The following is a 22805-nucleotide window of genomic DNA, read 5'->3' on the forward strand; positions in this document are numbered from 1 at the left end:
TTTTATTATGTTGAGGTAAGTTCCTTCTATTCCTGCTTTCTGGAGAGTTTTAATCATAAATGAGTGTTGAATTTTGTCAAAGGCTTTTTCTGCGTCTATTGAGATAATCATATGTTTTTTATCTTTCAATTTTTTAATGTGGTGTATTACATTGATTGATTTGCAGATATTAAAGAATCCTTGCATTCCTGGGATAAAGCCCACTTGGTCATGGTGTATGATTTTTTTAATATGTTGTTGGATTCTGTTTGCTAGAATTTTGTTAAGGATTTTTGCATCTATGTTCATCAGTGCTATTGGCCTGTAGTTTTCTTTTTTTGTGGCATTTTTGTCTGGTTTTTGAATTTGGGTAATGGGCCTCCAAGAATTAGTTTGAAGTTTCTACCTCTTCTGCAATTGTTCTGGAGAGTTGTAGGATAGGTGTTATCTCTTCTCTAAATTTTTGGTAGAATTCAGCTGTGAAGCCATCTGGTCCTGGGCTTTTGTTTGCTGGAAGATTTCTGATTACAGTTTCGATTTCCATGCTTGTGATGGGTCTGTTAAGATTTTCTATTTCTTCCTGGTTCAGTTTTGGAAAGTTATGCTTTTCTAAGAATTTGTCCATTTCATCCAAGTTGTCCATTTTATTGGCATAGAGCTGCTGGTAGTAGTCTCTTATAATCCTTTGTATTTCAGTGTTGTCTGTTGTGATCGCTCCATTTTCATTTCTAATTTTTTGATCTGGTTCTTCTCCCTTTGTTTCTTAATGAGTCTTGCTAACGGTTTGTCAATTTTGTTTATCTTTTCAAAAAACCAGCTTTTAGCTTTGTTGATTTTTGCTATGGTCTCTTTTGTTTCTTTTGCATTTATTTCTGCTCTAATTTTTAAGATTTCTTTCCTTCTACTAACCCTGGGGTTCTTCATTTCTTCCTTCTGTAGTTGCTTTAGGTGTAGAGCTAGGTTATTTATTTGACTTTTTTCTTGTTTCTTGAGGTAAACCTGTATTGCTGTGAACCTTCCCCTTAGCACTGCTTTTACAGTGTCCCATAGGTTTTGGGTTGTTGTGTTTTCATTTTCATTCATTTCTATGCATATTTTGATTTCTTTTTTGATTTCTTCTATGATTTGTTGGTTATTCAGAAGTGTGTTATTTAGCCTTAATATGTTTGAGTTTTTAATAGTTTTATTTCCTGTAATTGAGATCTAATCTTCCTGCATTGTGGTCACAAAAGATGACTGGAATGATTTCAATTTTTTTGAATTTACCAAGGCTAGATTTATGGCCCAGGATGTGATCTATTCTGGAGAAGGTTCCGTGTGCACTTGAGAAAAAGGTAAAATTGATAGTTTTGGGGTGAAATGTCCTATAGATATCAATTAGGTGTAGCTGGTCCATTGTGTCATTTAAAGTTTGTGTTTCTTGTTAATTTTCTGTTTAGTTGATCTATCCATAGGTGTGAGTGGGGTATTAAAGTCTCCAACTATTATTGTGTTATTGTTAATTTCCCCTTTCATACTCATTAGCATTTGCCTTACATATTGCAGTGCTCCTATGTTGGGTGCATATACATCTATAATTGTTATATCTTCTTCTTGGATTGATCCTTTGATCATTATGTACTGTCCTTCTTTGTCTCTTTTCACAGCCTTTATTTTAAAGTCTATTTTATCTGATATGGGTATTGCAACTCCTGCTTTCTTTTGGTCTCCGTTTGCGTAACATATTTTTTTCCAGCCCTTCACTTTCAGTCTGTATGTGTCCCTTGTTTTGAGGTGGGTCTCTTGTAGACAGCATATATAGGGGTCTTGTTTTTGAATCCATTCAGCCAGTCTTTGTCTTTTGGTTGGGGCATTCAACCCATTTACATTTAAGGTAATTATTGATAGGTATGGTCCCTTTGCCATTTACTTTGTTGTTTTGGGTTCGCGTTTATACAACCTTTCTGTGTTTCCTGTCTAGAGAAGATCCTTTAGCATTTGTTGAAGAGCTGGTTTGGTGGTGCTGAATTCTCTCAACTTTTGCTTGTTTGTAAAGCTTTTGAAATCTCCTTCATATCTGAATGAGATCCTTGCTGGGTACAGTAATCTAGGTTGTAGGCTATTCTCTTTCATTACTTGAAGTATGTCCTGCCATTCCCTTCTGGCCTGAAGAGTTTCTACTGATAGATGAGCTGTTATCCTATGGGAATCCCTTTGTGTGTTATATGTTGTTTCTCCCTTGCAGCTTTTAATATTTTTTCTTTGTGTTTGATTTTTGTTAATTTGATTAATATGTGTCTTGGGCTGTTTCGCCTTGGGTTTATCCTGTTTGGGACTCTCTGGGTTTCTTGGACTTGTGTAGCTATTTCCTTCCCCATTTTAGGGAAGTTTTCAGCTATTATCTCCTCGAGTATTTTCTCATGGCCTTTTTTTTGTCTTCTTCTTCTGGGACTCCTATAATTCGAATGTTGGGGTGTTTCACATTGTCCCAGAGGTCCCTGAGGTTGTCCTCATTTCTTTTGATTCTTTTTTCTTTTTTCCTCTCTGCTTCATTTATTTCCACCATTTTATCTGCTACCTCACTTATCCTATCTCTGCCTCTGTTATTCTACTGTTGGTTCCCTCCAGAGTATTTTTGATCTCATTTATTGCATTATTCATTTTTAATTGACTCTTTTTTATTTCTTCTAGGTCTTTGTTAAGCATTTCTTGCATCTTCTCAATCCTTGCCTCCAGGCTACTTATCCATAACTCCATTTTGTTTTCAAGATTTTGGATCATTTTTATTATCATTATTCTAAATTCTTTTTCAGGTAGATTCCCTATCTCCTCCTCTTTTGTTTGGCTTGGTGGGCATTTTTCATGTTCCTTTACCAGCTGGGTGTTTCTTTGCCTTTTCATCTTGTTTAGATTGCTGTGTTTGTAGTGGCCTTTCTGTATTCTGGAGGTCTGTGGTTCCTTTTTATTGTGGAGGTTTCTCTCAATGGGTGGGGTTGGACGATTGGCTTGTCAAGGTTTCCTGGTTAGGGAAGCTTGCGTCGGTGTTCTAGTGCATGGAACTGGATTTCTTCTCTCTGGAGTGCAATGGAGTGCCCAGTAGTGAGTTTTGAGATGGGTCTATGTGTTTGGTGTGACTTTGGGCAGGGAGACTGTATGTTGATGCTCAGGGTTATGTTCCTGTGTTGCTGGAGAATTTGTGTGGGATGTCTTGCTCTGGAACTTATTGGCTGTTGAGTGGTGGTTGGTTTCAGTGTAGGTATGGAAGCTTTTGGATGATCTCTTATTACTTAATGTTCCCTGTAGTCAGGAGTTCTCTGGTGTTCTCAGGTTTTGGGCTTAAGTCTCCTGCCTCTGGGTTTCAGTCTTATTCTTCCAGTAGCCTCAAGACCTCTCCAACTATACAGCACTGATAATAAAACTTCTAGGTTAATGATGAAAATATTCTCCACAGTGAGGGACACCCAGAGAGGTTCACAGAGTTACATGAAGAAGAGGAGAAGGGAGGAAGGAGATAGAGGTGAGCAGGGGGAGAAAAGGGGGGACTCGAGGAGACAGATCTATACAGTACTCTGTTCCCTAGGTATCCTCCGTAGCCCAGAACACCCACAGAGATCTGCAGAATTGGATTGAGAAGAGAAGGGGGAGGGAGGAAATAGAGGTGATCTGGGGGAGAAAAAGGAGAGTCAAAAGGGGGAGAGAGTAATCATCACACTCCTGAGTAAAAATGGGTACTGAATATTGGATTCTTAAATGTCCAAAATTGATATCAAATACTGAAAAACAAAGAATTAAAAATCTAGAGTAGAGGTTAGACTCTTAAAAATACAATATTAAAAACAGAAACACAAAAAATTTAAGAAATTTATATGAAGTTCACTTTAAAAATAGGGTCTTTTTTTTTTGCAAGGTTATAGTGAAATAAAAATGAAAATTAAGGAGTAATAGAGGACTTTAAAAGAAAATAAAAGAAAAAAAAGAAAAAAATTTTTTAATTAAAAAATAGTAAAAATATATGAAAATGAAAATTAAGGAGTAATAGAGGACTTTAAAAGAAAAAGAAAAAAAGAAAAAAATTTTTTTAATTAAAAAAATAGTAAAAATATATGAAAATGAAAATTAAGGAGTAGTAGAGGAGTAATAGAGGACTTTAAAAGAAAATAACAGAGAATGAAAATTAAGGAGTAATAAAGGAGTAATAGGGAATTTTAAAAGAAAATAAAAAGTATATAATTTTAAAAAAAGAAGAAAAAGAAAAAAAATTTTAATTAAAAAAACAAAAAATAGTAAATATATATCTAGGAATTTCTCTGGAGCTGTTGTGGGCAGTGTGGTTTGGTTCAGTTTCAGATAGCTCCTCGTTCCAGCTTATACTTCTCGATATCTATAGGCCCCTTCTGGTGCAGTCGGTGTTAACTACAGGGATTTTAATCTGTTGCACCTGTCACTTCTGAAGTGGTTCCCTTTGCTTATTTGGCTTCTGTTTGCTGGTCTCTTCAGTGTCTAATTTCCGCCCTGACACAAGTGGGCAGAGGTGGTCTCTTGTTTAGGTTCGCTTGTTCAGTCATGCTGTGGGGAGGGAGGGGCGCTGCAGACAGATATCACTGGCCTGTGTGGGGAGCACTCACAGTGTTCTGGCCACACTGGGTTTGCCCTCGCTCACGGCGTGTGTGTTTTCCCCGTCTACACTGCTCAGGCTCCAGGTTGCTCTATAGGGAGCAGGCCCTGTGTTGCAGTCCCAGTTTTTGGGTACTCCACAAAAGCACAGACTCAGTTGGGGCTGCGTTTTGTGCCTTCCCCGGCCAAGCAGCTCAGGCCGCCAGGAGCTTGACGGACACACTCTCCCCGGGTGCGGTGCGCCTTCTACCCTCTGCGATCCCAGCCTCAAGTTTCCGCGCGCAGGTCGGGTATGCCTTGTGTCTGTTCTGGGGAGCTGGCCTCTAGCTGCAACCCTCCCGGCGGATGTCAACCACCCAGAATCTCAGGAAGTCTTTGGTTAGAAACTGGGAACCTGTTTGCAGTTTGGTAGGGGGTGCCCTCTGTGGGGCCACATTTGCCCGCCCCCGCCCCGCATGCGCCTCCTGCCTCTGGCGGGGGATGGGCCGGTCCGCTGCCGGCTAGCTCTTCTCTGGAATTGCTCAGTCCTTCCTTTGTTCCTAAGCACTGCCGCCCACTCCCCGCCATTCAGGCCCCACTTGCTGATGGCGGATGCGAGCGTCTGGGGTACTTTTCTGCTGGGAGTTGCTTTTAGGCATGTAATCTGTGGGTTTTATTTATTTTTCCTCCCGGTTAGGTTGCCCTCCGAGATTCGAAAACTTCCCCCAGACCCGCCAGTGAGAGGGTTTCCTGGTGTTTGGAAACTTCCTCTATTATGACTCCCTTCCCGGGACCAGTCTCCATCCCTAACTCTTTTGTCTCTCTTTTTATCTTTTATATTTTGTCCTACCTCCTTTTGAAGACAATGGGCTGCCTTTCTGGGTGCCTGATGTCCTCTGCTAGCGATCAGAAGTTGCTTTGTGGAGTTTGCTCAGCATTCAAACATTCTTTCGATGAATTTGTAGGGGATAAAGTGGTCTCCCTGTCCTATTCCTCCACCATCTTAGCTCCTCTAGGAGTATCTTTTGTTATAGTATTTGATCTTTAGTCTTCAGTCTCGCTTCAGAGACATAAAGGTGAAATGAGTATCTTGTTATTCACAGCAAGACCCTTTCAACCATAGCTGAGTTTATTTTAATGAGGTGGCTTTTGGAAAACCCCAAGATAACCTAAGACTGGGGTCTAGTTACCGGGGAACCAACCATATGGGTAGAGGGTTGGAAATTTCAGCCCCACCCTCTGACCTATGGGGAGGGGAGAGGGGCTGGAGGTTGACTTCAGTCACCAGTGACCAATAATTCAATTATTCATACCTATATAATGATGCCTCCATAAAAATCCCAGAATTGCAATGTTCTGAGGGCTTCTGAGAATATGAATGTGGAGATTTGGGGAGACTGGTGCCTTCAGAGAAGGCATGGAAGGCTCCAAGCCTCTGCCTACCTTCCTTACCTATGTATCTATTTTATCTGGCTGTTCCTGAATTGTATCCTCTTGCAATAATGTAAACTATTTTCCTGAGTTTTGTCAGTTGCTCTAGCAAATTAATCAAACCCGAGGATAGGGTGGTGGGAATCTCCTACTTACAGCTGATTTATAGCTGGGGCCAGAAGTGCCGTTGACCATCTGGACCAGCGATTGGCATCTGGACTTATGGGGAGGAGGTCTGTGTGACTGAGTTCTTAACCCATGGGGACTGACTATCTCCTGGTAGATAGTGTCAAGATTGAGTTAAAATGTAGGACAATATCCACAGTTTGCCTGTGTGCTAAGTCACTTCAGGTGTGTCCAACTCTTTGCGACCCTATGGACTGTTGCCCATCAGGCTCCAGCAAGAATACTGGAGTGGGCTGCTATGCCCTCCTCCAGGGGATCTTCCCAACCCTGGAATTGAACCTGTGTCTTTTACATCTCCTGCATCGGCAGACAGATTCTTTACCACTCTTGCCACCTGAAAGTGAAAGTCACTCAGTCGTGTTTGACTCTTTGCGACCCCATGGACTATACAGTCCATGGAATTCTCCAGGCCATAATACTGGAGTGGGTAGCCTTTCCCTTCTCCAGGGGATCTTCCCAACCCAGGGATTGAACCGAGGTATCCTGCAATGCAGGTGGATTCTTTACGAGCTGAGCTATAAGGGAAGGCCAAGAATACTGGAATGGATAGCCTATCCCTTCTCCAGCGGATCTTCTTGACCCAGGAATTGAATTGGGGTCTCCTGCATTGCAGGCATATTCTTTACCAACTGAGCTATCAGGGAAGCCCCTTGTCACTTGGGAAGCCCCCATTATCCGCAGACTTGAGTTAACTGCTTGCTTTTGTTGGAAAACGCACATTGGAGTATTGTAAACTCTTGGTGTATGATCATGTGCCTTTGTTAATGGTTTTCTGATCATTTTATATGGCCTTACTTGTCTTCCCAACAACATAACATGTTCTTAAAAGGAAATTTTCCAGTATTCTATCACTTTGGTTTCCTCTGTAGCACCCAAGCATGTTGAGCTGATTGTTTTTGAGCCTTAGAAGATTAGTGATACAGCAGACTGGTATATAACAAAGCCCTTAGTAGTTAGTAAATATGCAGCAATTGTTAATTGTTGTATCAGTGATAGCAGAACAGCAGCATCAGAGTATTGGCCAAACAGTGTCCATTTTCTTCAGTGTTACCTTTTAGCATGCAGCTAATTTTTCATTAAAATATCTCATCCTATTTTTGAAGAATATCAAACATTTCAAATAGAATTTCCTCATTCTGGGATGTCAAATAATCTGTCAGATTGTCCTGTGTGATGTTTTGTGTTTGACAATGCTGTGTGTGTTTGAATAACAAGAATCTGACAGTTACTGGCCTGTGCTCTCATTGCATCAGTGTCTCGTACAGTCCTTGTCAACCTGATGACAAATGTTGCTATCCCCATTTTAGAGATGGGGGCCCGAGAAGTTAAGTAACCAGCAGAAGTTACACAGAACATACGAAGCCTGGGTGAAATCATTGTTGGTTAAGATAGCTCCAGCTGCTATAACAAGAAACCTCAGAATATATATGTATAATTGTTTAAACACAATGAGAAGCGTGTTTCTCATTCACATAAAATACAACTTGGAGTTTCTGATTAGCAGAGGACTCTCTTCCAAACTATAATTCAGGGTCCCAGGTTTCTTACATCACATAGGCCTCAGGTCATCAGAGAAAGCACAAGGAGAGTGGTTTATAAGATGATGAAGCCTGATTGGTTTATAAGCCTGATTGCAATCATGAAGCCACACTGAAGTGACTGCAAAAGGAGGCTGGGAGATGTAGTCCAGTGTTGTGTCCAGGAAGAAGAGTGGCCCAGAATCCAAGGTGCTCTGGATTCTTAGTCAGTGACTGATGAAAAAACCTTGTTTTTGTTTTCTTAAAAAAACAGAAACCAAACTCTCAGAATTATGAAACCAATGAATAAAACATTTCCAAGAGCTTTGTTTTTTTTTTGAGCTATTAATATGTCTGTCTATATTTTATTTTCCTGACCCCACCAAAGGAGGATAATAACTTGTCTAAGAGAATCTTCCTTCCTTGACTGCTGTGGCAGATCTCAAGCAACTCTCTGGCGAGTGGAAAGATGGATTAAAATATAACCACTAAATAGAGGCTTTGAGACTTTCAAAATTAAATTGTGTGCTTGTAGTATTCCTGGAAACCACAAAAAAGCAGTCACTAAGGTGGTCTTAAAAGATTTAAAGACATGAGTATGAATGATAGGAAGTCTCGGCTACTACTTAGATTGTGATTAGGACATCAAACAATTATATAATTTCTGTATTATATTTTTCTTTTTCTCATTTTGAAGTCTTCAGGCTAAATACGTTATTATACAATGCTTTTGGTTTTAATAAAAAAAAATGCAACCCTAATATTATTGGCTTTGAATAGACAGTCTATAAAGTGATAGTTCTTCTAGGAGTGTTAACCCCAAGGATCTGTCTGGCCATTCAGGGAATTATTAAGAAAGCAGAGAATTCTAACTCTAAAGCCGTTGGGTTCCATTAGTGTGGAGCCATTAGCATCTTCAGAATCTAAGGTTCTATCTCCATTCTAACACCATAATCACTCACAAAGTGGGGAAATGGAACCTGTCCATGCTTCTTAAAAATCTATTTAATAACAATCTTCACTGTAACAAATTAGTGTGACTGACTTTTTAACCAAACTGACTGGTCACATGAATGAAAACGCTTGCGATTCTTTGTACATAAACATAGCCCCGAAGGGTATATTCTAGTCACTTTTCCACTCAGTGAACATTTCTAGAATATGCTTGTGTCAGACACTCTGACAAGTTCAGGGAACGCAGAGGAGTGTGTGCAAGACGAACTCTCGCCTTCACTGGGCTTTCAACTGCAGAGACTCAAAAATTCCAAACAAACCAAACCCTGAACAGTTGCATCGAAAACCATGAAATGCTCAGCTGGGAGTTGTAGGAGCTAGAAGAAGAGCTTCTAGATCGAGGGGAGGGTCCTGTAAAGGTCCTCTTTCCTGGAGAAAGAACTGAAGAGGCTACGAGACATGGAATCCTTGTTAGAGCAGTGTGTGAGTGGGAATGGAGGGAGAAGACCCAAAACGCCGCTGCTTTGGCATCTGCTGTTTTCACGTGTCATTTCTCGTAGTTCTGAATTCCAGTACAGTACTTTGCTACTTTGGTTTTAAAGATGCCATGTTAAGTTCTTACACTTGTAGGACACACTCGAGTCTGCAGTCCTTATACACTCTGTAAAATACTTCGCTGCACTTTAAAATGCTGACATGCAAGTTCATTGTAGACAGTGGTCTATTTTTAGGCTTGAGGAATTCAAGGCCACTTCTCCAGAAGAATTTTTAGAGATAAACACTCATATAAAATATTCTCTTAAACAGCCCCCACTGTTTATAATGTCATTTGATGCTCTGTTGAAATCTCCACAGAAAGCATCAAATACATCTTGGCTCTAACTTTTCCAGGCCAAGGTCATATTTTCTGATGAGTTTGAAGATCATGTTGACGGATGAAACTGGTGAAGTGTTGACATATATTTGGATGATTAATCATTTTATTCCTCTCAACACCAAAATCATGCCCAGTGTGTTTTGTAATTGACTCGGTGATAATTTCAGAAAGAGATAATCCTGAGAAGTTAATCTTAACAGCTTGTTTGTCTGAGTGAGCATTTCTGTGTACAGCTCAATTTACATAAATCTCAATGTATTTTTGAATTATTTTGCCCATGTATCATTAATAAATATCTCAAGACCATTGTCATCTTTTCAAACTCCTTTTTCTCTTCCTTCCTAACTCTCCTTGATACTTTGTGGTTTAGCTCAGTTTATTTACATGTTTTTCTGTCATAAGCTTGGCGGGGCTGGGAGTGTTAGAAGTGAGTTTGGATTGGCCATTTGTGTTTCTGTAGATCTCAAGGGATTATTATCAAGTCCCCTGGCCTCCTAGTTTCTTCCTTCTAATTCTGGGTCTTTTTCGTACTCAAAAGAAAATCAATTGCTTTAAGACAGACATCCCCCTGGTCAAGGTACAGGCTGTCTGCTTGGACATGTGGTCACTCTTTGATCTTTTAAAAATTAATTTATTCTCTGTTGCCTCTGGTGCCTGGCCTGCCAGGAAGTCTCATTGGGTTCTCTCTGTATCTCCAGGAAACATGAGGATAAATTTTCCTCTGAACTTCTCTTTTAGGGACAGATATCTTAAGTAATGTGATTGGAAATTTTCAACCTATTTGTGAACAGAACCTGGTGTTAATGTTTCTCCATTGGGGTCTGCACTGTGGATTCATTCCAGCCACTAATGCCATCTTCTAGAATACAGTTCTAGACCAGGAAGAAAACTGTCATTTCTGCTTTCTTCTTTTGTTAAAATTATGCTAAAACATATATAACATCCATAGGGTCGCAAAGAGTTGGACATTCCTGAAGCAGCTTAGCACTCGCGCACACATGCATACACAACATGAAATTTACCATTGTAACCATTTCAGGTGTACTAGGCAGTGGCACTTACCTAGATAGCATATTAAAAAACAGAGACATTGCTTTGCCAACAAAGGTCCATCTGGTCAAGGCTATGATTTTTCCAGTGGTCATATATGGATGTGAGAGTTGGACTGTGAGGAAAGCTGAGCACCGAAGAATGGATGCTTTTGAACTATGGTGTTGGAGAAGACTCTTGAGAGTCCCTTGGACTGCAAGGAGATCCAACCAGTCCATCCTAAAGGAGATCATTCCTGGGTGTTCATTGGAAGGACTGATGCTGAAGCTGAAACTCCAATACTTTGGCCACCTGATGTGAAGAACTGACTCATTTGAAAAGACCCTGATGCTGGGAAAGATTGAAGGCAGGGGGAGAAGGAGATGTCAGCGGATGAGATGGTTGGATGGCATCACCGACTCAATTGGCATGAGTTTGAGTGAACTGCCGGAGTTGGTGATGGACAGGGAGGCCTGGCATGCTGCAATTCATGGGGTCGCAAAGAGTTGGACACAACTGAGCGACAGAACTGAACTGAACTGATGCAGTGGCACTTAGTACATTTAGCTTGTTGTGCAACCATCACCCCCCTCCATCTCCAGAACTTTTCACCCTCTCAGACTGAAACTGTGCCTGTTAATGAATGACTCCCTAATTCTGCCTCCCTCCAGCCCCTGGCAACCACCATCCTGCTTCCCATCTCTGAATTTTGACTTCTAGGTGCCTCATACAAGTGGAACTGTGCAATATTTGTCCTTTTGTGTCTGGCTTATTTCACTGAGCTTCCCCAGCGGCTCAGAGGGTAAAGCGTCTGCCTGCAATGTGGGAGACCCAGGTTCGATCCCTGGGTCGGGAAGATCCCCTGGAGAAGGAAATGGCAACCCACTCCAGTATTCTCTCCTGGAGAATCCCATGGATGGAGGAGCCTGGTAGGCTACAGTCCATGGGGTCGCAGAGTCGACACGACTGAGTGACTTCACTTCACTTTATTTCACTGAGCTTAGTGTCTTCAGAGCTGACCCATGTTGTGCCATGTGTCAGAATGTCAGTTCTTTTTTTTTTTTTTCCTTAGGCCCTTGATGGCTATCCATTTTATTTTTTTTTTAATTTTTTTTTCATTTATTTTTATTAGTTGGAAGCTACTTACTTCACAACATTGCAGTGGGTTTTGTCATACATTGACATGAATCAGCCATGGAGTTACATGTATTCCCCATCCCGATCCCCCCTCCCACCTCCCTCTGTCAATTCTTTTTAAAGCTGAATATTCCATTGTATGTCCAGACCATGTTTTGCTTATTGATATCTTGATGGACATTGGGTTGCTTGCTTCTACGTTTTGGCTATTGTGAATAAAGCTGTTATGAACCTTGTGTACAAATATCTGAATCCCTGCTTTTACTTATTTTGGGTATATGCTGTGATGTGGAATTGTTAGATCATATGATAATTCTATGTTTAATTTATTGAGGAACCACTATATAGTTTTCCACCTTCTTGATCCCTATTGTAATCACATGACCATATCCTGGCTGAAGAGGGTGAGATGCGGGATGAAGGGGCCTAAGGGGCTTCTCTCTCTGAGATTGTCTTTGGTTAGAATGTTCCTTTTAATTGATGAATGATGCCTGAGGAAAAAATTCTTTGGCTTCATGCTAATGAATTCCTGAAAGAAGAAAAGGCCCCACAGCACTGAGCTGTGGGAATTGAGATTTGAGCCTTAGGCGGCTGGTTGTGAGGAGTGCTGCTGGGTAGCAGACTCAGATGCCGCGTTGTCTTCAAAATCCTCCCTCTCGGTTAATGAGACACCAACAAGAAACAGCGGTCCATGAGCGTGTCTTACTGTGGACTTCCCAGTATAAAGCATCTGTACTTATAAGATACCCCCAGGTACGACCCTCAGATGCAAGCAATAATGAGGCCAGACTCTGGGACATGGTGCCAGAGGTGTGGGTATGGCGGGTGAGCTCAGGGATAACCCCCTCCCAGGAGATGCCACAGTGCCTGCCGTGCTTAGATCTCCACCCCAGAGCTAACAGACCTCCGTCCCACAGGTTACAGGTGGCTTCCTGCCTTGCACGCACAAACACTCGGTACCCAGAGAACATTTTCTGTTTTCCAGAACTTTCCAAATTGCTGACTATGTCAGTTGCTATCACAGGACTTGTGCAGTGAGACCTAAGAATTAAAATCAATTAGCCTCCGTGTTGTTCCAGCTAAAGCACGTGCTTGCGTCATCTTTGGTTGCGCAAGAGGATGTCACCCCCACCCCAACCTTGGCCACCTCCCCCGCTGCATCCAGCGACTGCACTCTGGGACTTGAGCTCCCCTCGGTTCAGTCCTTAGGAAAAGCTTGTGTAGAGAAGCAGAATCAGAGAGGATTATCTGAAGGATATACAGTCCCTCTGTTCTTCTTAGAAACTCCAACATTTATCTATCCCTGGATTAAGAGAGATCATCCAAAAAAAAAAAAAAGGAATTCCTGGCTGACCCCTCACGGAAGAAATTTGCCTGCTGGCCTCCTTTGCGTGATGCTGTAATACACAGCCTTACAAAGCCCCTTGTTCTCCGACTGCAGTCTTTACCCGTCCGCCCTATGCGGTACCTGCTGCGGGTAAGGCCCTGCAAGAGGGGTAGCTCCCCGGACTCCACGCCAGGAAGTCTCCTCCTCCGAGCCGTTGGTCCGTGTGATCCCATCCTCCCACCTGGACCCCTGTCTGCTCGTTGCCCCCGGAAGCTCCGAGACGAGGCACCCCTCTGCCTCCAGCGCAGGGGCAGAGCTCAGGCTCGATTTTGTGTGAACTCATGCCTGTTTTTAACTTACTTTGTAAGTTCTTCTTTTTCTTTTTTTCATTCCCTCACTTAGGTGAGGTTGTTGAGTGGTCTAATTTTTGTAAGCTGCTTAACTCTGAAGGAGTAAACACGAATCAGGTGTTCTCAGTTTTGAATGTTTAGAGGACAACATGTATATCAGTTGCCAGTTTCGGTAACTGGAATATGCGCGGTATCGTTGGCTTGAAAACCATTCTTGTTCTGAGTATGACTAAGCCCTAAGCTCCATGCTGTCCCGATCTCGGAACCTTCCCCAGCCAGTGCTGTGCTTGGCATGTAGTAGGTGCTCAGTTAACATCCCCTAAGATGTGAACAAACAGGATCTGTCCGCCCCTGAGTTACCCACCAGCACAGCCTGGAGATTCTCGGAGCAAAGAGAAGCCAAGATTCTCTGGTGTGTTCTACCCCTTCGTCGCACGTGGAGGGGAGGGAACACAGCTGGCGCCTCTAACAGTCTTGTCTCCTCCTCCGCAGACTCATATTTCCAGACTCCCTCCCGGCGCGGTGGCCGGACAGTCCGTGGCCATTGAAGGTGGGGTCTGCCGCCTGGAGAGCCCGGTGAGCTGAGCCTTCCAGCGGAACCCGGAGCGTCGAGGGCACCACCGAACCCGAGCTCCACGGGGTTCTAACGAAGTTGGATGTTTTCCCTTCCTCATTTCATAACTTCTGTCGCAGCCTCTTGCGTCCGTCGCGACACTAGTGCTGCTGTAGTGAGCGCTTGGCGACACGCGGGTCTTGGGCGGGCGAGTGGGACGCTGTGTGTGTGAGTGTGTGTGCGTGCGTGTGCTCGCTTCTTCAATGAATTAGAAACTCCTTCTTATTATGTAACCTCAGACCAGGAATGATTAAATCATCTTCCCAAAATGTGTGCTTTAACTGTTTACAGGTAAAACCTAAAGTTGCAGGAAACGGTTGATTTCACAAAGCGGTACGGTCTGTGTTGATGTAACATGTAATGTGTCTGAAACTGCAGAGGAAGTCTGCTTGTTGCAGTGATTGACAGTGGCGTGCTCCTGATCACAGTGCTAGGAACCAAGTGTTTTTATTTGTTAGCCAGTTTAAGTGGATCCTGTGGTGACTTAAACTGCTGTTCTCATCCCTCATATGGGGCATTTTTCTTTAACAAAGAATGGTTTCAGTGAAACAATCTAGCAGAGAATTAAGGTCAGAACCTTTTTAAATAATAGTCTTATTGATAAAGTTTGTACTTCCTTCCTCAAGCTTTTCTAAGCTTAAATCCTGCATAGCTTCGAGCTGTGTGTACTGTATTATGAAAGAATATGTAAAGAGAACATACAGTAATGCAGTCCTTAATCTGTGTATAATGGAATGTTATTTACAATGTAACACTGTAAATAAGAAAGCAAAATTTATGGGAAAATTCAATATTATCTTTGTCTCTTGTTTAAATATATTTTTAAGATAAAAGGCACAAAAATAAAAGAAGCATATTACTGGATATAGGTGTGTGATTCTCCTCTGACTAATAAATTATCTTTTGAATCCTAGAGTGGAGAGTTGTTTTTTATTTTGTTTGTAAAAAGTTTAATTTTTCCAGAAATCATATGCCAGATCATATTTCCAGAAGTCATATGCCTCTAGCTGTACTTCTAATTGTTCAAAATCCAGTTTTATCTCTTTGTTATTAGACTGGACACCAGCAAGATGAAAGATGAACTTAGTGCATGATTGTGTGGTCAATGTAGAAGTCCCTAAAATTTCCACTGTAATTTGATTAAAAAAAAAAATAACGAAGGAAAGGAATAGGAACACTTTGCTTTGAGAAATGGTAATGGCAGCTGAAAAGTCAATGGTTTCAGTTGATAAATTGCTTCTAAATGTTATATTTAGTGATTCTGGAGCCACATAAGGAAACCAAGACTTCCCTTTTGATTTTATGTTTAAGAGGTAACTATCAAGAAGATACTAAAGATAGACTTGCTCCTGGGGAGGAAGTTCCCACCATATAATCATGGCTCTGGGCGGTAACTGACAAAGCCCCGGATGAAATTATACACTTGACATCGATGTATGGCCAAATTATAAAGGAAAGACAGCCAGAATGGAGTGGGTGTAAATATGAACGATTTGGGAGTTGCTGACTTATATCCCTCATACAAGCAATTACATTTGTCTCATTGTGTTCTTGGAGACAGGTTGGTGCCGTGGTATCTGTTTCTCATTCTTAATGAGACCAAGAACTTCCTAAGAGATCGGCTGGCTGGTAGGGAGCCTTTGGCTTCAAAAGCTTTCAAAGACCTGTTACCTGTTGGCAGGGCTTTTTTCAGGGACTGGACTGGATCACATAAAACTATCAGGTCACTTTGGAATCTGAAAATCCTCTGACCTATTTCACCAGGAATGCCATTTCTTTCATCTTCTTTTGACTTTATCCCATTCACATTTGAAAGTTTGGGCTTGTTAAACACCATTTTTATGAAGAGTTTAAAAACTGGTCAGTATAAAAGGGCACAGCCCCTCCAAAAACAGTTCATTAAGACTGTTTTTCTAGTTGTTGGTTTTTTTTAATATAAGGACTATTGTGAAACCAAGAGGGGGGAAAATGGTACTAAGGATCATGGAGGCAAAAAAGTAATGGGGGTAGTGTAAGTGCCTTAATTATAAGATCAGATATTGAAGAAAAGATAGTGGAACCAGAAGACTGACAGATGTAAGATCAACATCGTTTCATTCAAAAGCAGGAAAGGTAGAAATGAACAAGAATGTAACCTCATTCCCAAGCCTGGCCTCTGTCACCAAGACTCTGAAGCTGTGTTTGAAGATGCCCACTTTTAATGTGGATGATCCTGACCACAGACTTGTTTTCTATTTCTTTTAAGGCCTGGGCATTTGGTGTCTGGTTCTCTTGGATATCGCCATCCCTGTGATCCTCTCTGAGTTTAGGAACGGGGATTTCTTCTGCCCTTGGCAAGGAGGCAGAGGCTGTGCCCTGTATCCTGAGGAGTCCTTGTGCAGACCTACCGGCGTGGAAGTCGTGTCTGGACTCTGTCCTCACTTCACCTCTGCCAGCTCTCTCTGCTTCCTCTGTGTCTGCCTGCGGTGGGTACTTTCTCGTCATCTAACTGCCTCTTCTAAATGTGCACTTGAACTCAGATACCAGTGTCTGCTAGAGCTGTGTATGAAGTATACGTAAACAAGTCATCAGTACTAGTCTGAGATGCTTGTCTGTGAGCAAAATGGACGTGTTTTAGTTTATCGATATGGGGACATCTCTCTTGGTTGCTGAGAAGCCTTTTGGCATCTTGCCCCATGTTCGGGGGTGGGGATGTTCATGCCAGGTACCTGAGATGAGCAAGGTTACTCTGCTGTAACAGATGGAGGGTATGAGGGAGGGGAGCAGGGAGTGAAGAAAGGGAGATTTAGAAAAGTGCTAGAATTATTCATTATTGTGGAATTTTAAAAAATCTGATCATTGTTACAAAAGTGATCTATGCTTATTATAATAAAAATAGTAGAAAATAAAGAAAAGAAAAAAAAATTCATAACCCTATTTCCCTAGAGACAACAGTTTATAACACTTTAGTTTGTATCCTTTAGTTTCTATTCTTAAAGACTCTTCTTATGCATAAATTTTCTGTGCTTTTAACACACAAGTCAGATTATATTGAACCCCTAAATGGGGTTATATAGCCTTCAGTTTTCACTTAATAATATTGTGGAAAGCTGTCCAAACCTGTAGGGCTTCATATACCTCATTACCCACTTTCCTCATACAAAGCTCATTTGGCTAATTCACAAAGGTATATGAATATATATATTTTATATGAAAACTGTTATAAACCCTTCAGAGTACTGACCTCTATTTTCAGCACCTATTCTTGGAGACCATTATATATAAAGATATAATCTGAAAAAGTATTATAAAGTATTAGCTAAAAAGGTATTATTTTCCCTTATAGATTATTACAAAATATTGAGTATAGTTCTATGCTATATAGTAGGTCCTTGTTGGTTATCTGCTTTTTATATAGTGTATCAGTTAATCCCAAGCTCCTAATGTAGCCCTCCTCTTCCTTTTCCCTTTAGCATATGGTTAAATTCTTAAACAATGCCTCCTAACATTAAAAAGAAAATATTTCTTGAGTCAAACCCTTCAACTTTCCTCTGACATGAGCCCTGTAGTTGCTCAACTATGAGCCCCTCTGTGCCCTGAAGCCCAGTCTTTTTGCCCTACTTAGGGCTGCAGTGGTGGGTCATGGTGGGGGTTGGGGGGGTGTGGATCTCCAGAGGGACGTAGATGGAAGTCACTCCCCACCCCCCACCCCCCAGGAACTGGTCCAAGAAAAGGCTGAACCCAGAAGATGAGCCTTTGTGTGAACGATGACTTCATTTGCCTTTAGCTGTCTTCTAAAACATTTAGACCTGGACATGGAACAACAGACTGGTTCCAAATAGGAAAAGGAGTACGTCAAGGCTGTATATTGTCACCCTGCTTATTTAACTTATATACAGAGTACATCACAAGAAACGCTGGGCTGGAAGAAGCACAAGCTGGAATCAAGATGGCTGGGAGAAATATCAATAACCTCAGATACGCAGATGACACCACCCTTATGGCAGAAAGTGAAGACGAACTAAAAAGCCTCTTGATGAAAGTGAAAGAGGAGAGTAAAAAAGTTGGCTTAAAGCTCAACATTCAGAAAACTAAGATCATGGCATCTGGTCCCATCACTTTGTGGGAAATAGATGGGGAGACAGTGGAAACAGTGTCAGACTTTATTTTTCTGGGCTCCAAAATCACTGCAGATGGTGATTGCAGCCATGAAATTAAAAGACGCTTACTCCTTGGAAGAAAAGTTATGATCAACCTAGATAGCATATTAAAAAGCAGAGACATTACTTTGCCAACAAAAGTCCATCTAGTCAAGGCTATGGTTTTTCCAGTGGTCATGTATGGATGTGAGAGTTGGACTGTGAAGAAAGCTGAGCGCCGAAGAATTGGTGCTTTTGAACTGTGTTGTTGGAGAAGACTCTTGAAGAGTCCCTTGGACTGCAAGGAGATCCAACCAGTCCATCCTAAAGGAGATCAGTCCTGGGTGTTCATTGGAAGGACTGATGCTGAAGCTGAAACTCCAATACTTTGGCCACCTCATGCGAAGAGTTGACTCATTGGAAAAGACCCTGAAGCTGGCAGGGATTGGGGGCAGGAGGAGAAGGGGACGACAGAGGATGAGATGGCTGGATGGCATCGCCGACTCCATGGACATGAGTTTGTGTAAACTCCGGGAGTTGGTGATGGACAGGGAGGCCTGGCGTGCTGCGATTCATGGGGTCACAAAGAGTCGGACACGACTGAGCGACTGAACTGAACTGAAACTCTCCCCCACAGCCGGTTGAGCCGGGGAAGGTGGTGTGGGTGGGCAGACCTCCTGGGCTGCAGGTGGGAGTGAGTGAGTGGTGGTAGGCAACAGAAAGCAGTCCTTTCGTGTTAATATTCATTCTGGGATGTTAGAATTTTTAAGCAATACACAGCCTCTCCCCAACACTTAGTCTGGGGGAACTGCACAAGGTACCCGCCCAGATGGCTGCCATCAGCGTCCCACAGGTTGACCGAGTTGACCAAGCCGCGTTTCTTTTCCGGCCCACTGCTGGCTCTAAAGTGGACGGCCGCAGGAAGGGTTAACCGGCTAACTGGCAGGGCCCTTGCTCCAAGGCTGCACACCCAGCTTCCAGAAGCACATCCGCCAAGCCTGGGACTATTCTTCCCGACCGGCTGCGGAAGCCAGAGGGAACGCGAGCAAGGTGGGTGCTCCCTTGGGTGCCGGCATCCCCGGAGCCCTGAAACCACGATGGCAACGCCGGAAAGACCGGGCGAGGGTTTCTCTGCCTGAAACTGCCACGGGGGTTTCGCTGATTGTCAACAGAGCTTCAGAAGATGCCAAGAAAAAAAAAAAAATACTAAGCAATTCCTTTACCGTCTGCTTCGCTATTATGCTGAAGATACAAAGGGCTGTTCCTAAAACAGCCATTCCTGGGCTTGGGAAATCCAGCAATAGTTAAAGAGATAGAAGATCTCATTCTTCTACTATATTAAGGCAAATGAATATTTCTTTTGCATGTACAAGTAGTAAGATTTGCATCTTTCCACCCAAGATTTTCCCCCAAGCCCACTAACTAGCTGCCACTCGGTCTGGTTAATGCTCCCAGCGTTCTTCTGGACGGTCAGACCCAAATCCTTGGGTTTTTTTGTGTTTGTTTTTTTTTTTTTTCCCATGTATCACAGCACAGAGAACCGCACCAAGCCCTAGTAGCTTTGGCAATGGCTCTATCTATCTGCTCACAGCTCCGTCAGCGAGACTCGGCCTCTCTCAGGGGTTTTCCGGTGCTTTCACTGGTAGTCACTGGCGTGCTTGGCTGAGCTGGAGGGTGAGCTAGGGGCTGGGCTGACCGAGCATCCTTTCTCCTTGAAGGCTCAGGGCCTCTCCCTCTGTTCGAGGCTTCTCGACATGGTCCTTTCACGCCGTCTGTCCTCCAGGATGTGGTGCCTTCAGGGTCCGAGCAACACAAAAACAGAAGCTGCTGCCCTGTGGAGTGTGGGAATCTTATTTCCCCAGCCAAGGAATGGGCCCTCGTCCCCGGCATTGGAAGGTGGATTCTTAACCTCAGGGCCACCAGGGAATTCCCTTGCCCTGCCTTTTTAGATTAAGTCCAGGGCTGGCCCAACATTTGCTACATTTGTCGCTTACATCAAGTCCCCTGGCTCAGCCCAGATTCAAGAGGAAGGGGCTGCATAAGGGCATGAATCCAGAGTCAAGATGTACAGGGGCCACTCACCCAACATCCTTGAATCTACTTTCGCTCCTATTTTACAATAAACCCATGAAGAGATTCTATTGGCCCTCTTTTTTTTTTTTTTGAACATGTGTTTATTTGACTGCACTCAGCCTTAGTTGCCACACTCAAGATCTTCAATCTTCGTTGCTGCGTTGGGGATCTTTTTTAAGCTGTGGCATGCAAACTCTTAATTGCAGTGCATGGGATCTAGTTCCCTGACCAGGAGTTGAACTCAGGCCCCTTGCCTTGGAAGTGCAGAGTCTTAGCCACTGGACCACTAAGAAAGTCCCTCCTATTGCCGCTCCTTTAAAGTGTAGCCAGAAGCCAACCACTTCTCACCAGCCCACTGCAGCCATCCACATCGTCTCTGACCTGACTCATCACAGCAGGGCCCCCGCTGGCCCCCTGTGTCTGCACTTGCCCCTCAGGTACTCTCTACCTGGCAGCCAGATGAAATGCAATCAGGGTGCTCCTCTTCTCAAATCCTTCCAGTACCTCTTGTCCCAGAGCCCTTAGGAGACCCGAGGCTCTGCTCCCTGTCGTTCTCTGGCATGCTGCCTGCCCTTGCTCACTCTGCTCTGACCATCCCGGCCTCCTTGCTGTTCTTGGAGCAGCTTAGACACGCTCCCATCTCAGAACCACTGCACCTGCTTTTACCTCTCCTTGGAAAACACTTTCCAGATAGATCCACATGGCTTATTTCTTCCTTCACTCCTTCAACTCTTTGTTCAAATATTACCTTCTCAGTGAGCACCCTCCTCACCACACTCTCCCCCCGCCCCCAGCCTGCTCCATCATCTTTGTGCATTATTTATTTGCCTCCGGCACTCACCACTTACTCATCTACCATCTAACGTATTTGTTTGGTTTAGAGGCCTCTCTCTGTGTGAACGTAAGCTCCCTGGAAATAGGGCATCTCTGTGTCACTTGTGTTATCCCTCCAGCACCTGAGACACTGCCTGGCACATAATAGGTCTTCAGTAAATATTGTTAAGTGGGTAAATGAAGGCTCCTCGTGGTGACATGGAAGAGCCAGTGTGCAGCGGTGTAGTACTCCCCTAGGAAGTTAGCACAGACTTACCAGCTTGAAACAACACAAGATTATCAGCCCACAGTCCTGTAAGTCACACGTCCCTGGCTGGTTCCTTTCTCCATCTCCCACGGATCAAACTCAAGACGGCGGCAGGGCCGTATTCCTTGTGAGAGGTGCCACAGGAAAATGTTTTTCTAGCTCTTTCAGGCTGTGGGCAGGATTCTGTTCCATGAGGCTATAAGAATGAGATCCCCATGTCCTTACTGGCTGCTGGCCGGGGGTCGTCTTCAGCTCTCACTGGCCCTCCTTGGTTCCTGGCCCCTTTTGTCTGTCTTCAAAGCCAGTGCCAGCGGGGTTGAGTCCCTCTTGTGCTTTGAGACCCTGACTCATCTCCTTTCCAGCAGATCTCTTCTGGCTACCATGAGGAAATGCTCTCCACTTCTAAGAGCTCTTCTGATTTGATTGGGCCCAGCTGAACCAGCCAGGATAATCTCCCCATCTCAAGGTCCATACAGTAATCACATCTGCAAAGTCCCTTTTGCCACGCAAGCAACATGTCACAGGTTGTGGGGACCTGGGCGTCTTTGAAGGCCATTATTCTGCCTTTCAGAAGCGTTAGTAGCGCAGTGAACTGAGGCAGGATGACACAAGCCAGCCCTGCCATGCTCACCTCCTGTGTGATCTTGAACAAGTGGCTTAGGTTCTTGGAGGTCACAGTTTCCTCCTGTGCTAAACTACGGTTATTGAATTAAGTTAAAGATCCCTAAGAGTTTAGCTTCCTTAAAAATAGTGACTCATTATTACACAGAGTCAGGTAGGTCAGAAAGAGAAATATTGTATACTAACACATGTGTGTGGAATCCAGAGTGATGGTACTGATGAAATTATTTTCAGGGCAGCAATGGAGATATAGACATAGATAAAAGACTTATGGACCATTTAGGGGGAAGGAAGGAGAAGGTGGGATGTGTGGAGAGAGTAACATGGAAACACACATTACCGTTTGCAGAATAGATAGCCAATGGGAATTAGCTGTGTGACCCAGGGAACTCGAACGGGCTCTGTGCTAGGCTAGAGGGGTGGGGTGGCGTGGGAGGTGGGAGGCAGGTTCACGAGCGAGGGGACGGAGGTGTACCTGTGGGTGATTCCTGTTGAGGTTTGATGGAAACCAACACAATACTGTAAAGCAGTTATCCTTCAACTGAAAAAAAAAAAAAAATAGTGGCTCAGACTCTGCACTCCCAAAGCGCAGGGGGCCTGGGTTTGATCCCTGGTCAGGGAACTAGATCCCACATGCTGCAACTATGAGTTCACACGTCACAACTAAAGATCTCACATGCTGCGACTAAGACCTGGCACGTCAGGTAAATAAATATTTTAGAAAATTATGGGCCTATGATGCCACAGCTCCTCCAGCCTCCTTCCCACCTTTATATGATCTACTTTGAATACTGTGTTTTTGGGTGCTTGTTTGTTAAGTAAATGTCTAAAACTTTGGCCCACCATATAGAAATAGTCTCAAATATCGATGATAGAAGTACATAATAGAGCACTTCTGAGGACAGTTTGGCAATATCTATCGAAATTGCATGTGCATTTG

General features: G+C 43.2%; 1 protein-coding gene across 3 annotated transcripts in view; it reads left to right on the forward strand.

The window, feature by feature from the left end:
• TASP1 (taspase 1) overlaps nt 1–14885 on the forward strand; it is a 246075-nt gene extending 231190 nt beyond the window's left edge. For all 3 annotated transcript variants that reach the window (XM_043478982.1, XM_043478983.1, XM_043478986.1), the window contains one exon: nt 13852–14885. In XM_043478982.1, coding sequence (XP_043334917.1) covers nt 13852–13944 — 93 coding nt within the window. In that variant the 3' untranslated portion in view covers nt 13945–14885. The remainder of the gene's footprint in view (nt 1–13851) is intronic.
• The last annotated feature ends 7920 nt before the right edge of the window (nt 14886–22805 follow it).

Source organism: Cervus canadensis, chromosome 10 (assembly GCF_019320065.1).
Source record: "Cervus canadensis isolate Bull #8, Minnesota chromosome 10, ASM1932006v1, whole genome shotgun sequence".
NCBI lineage: Eukaryota > Metazoa > Chordata > Mammalia > Artiodactyla > Cervidae > Cervus > Cervus canadensis.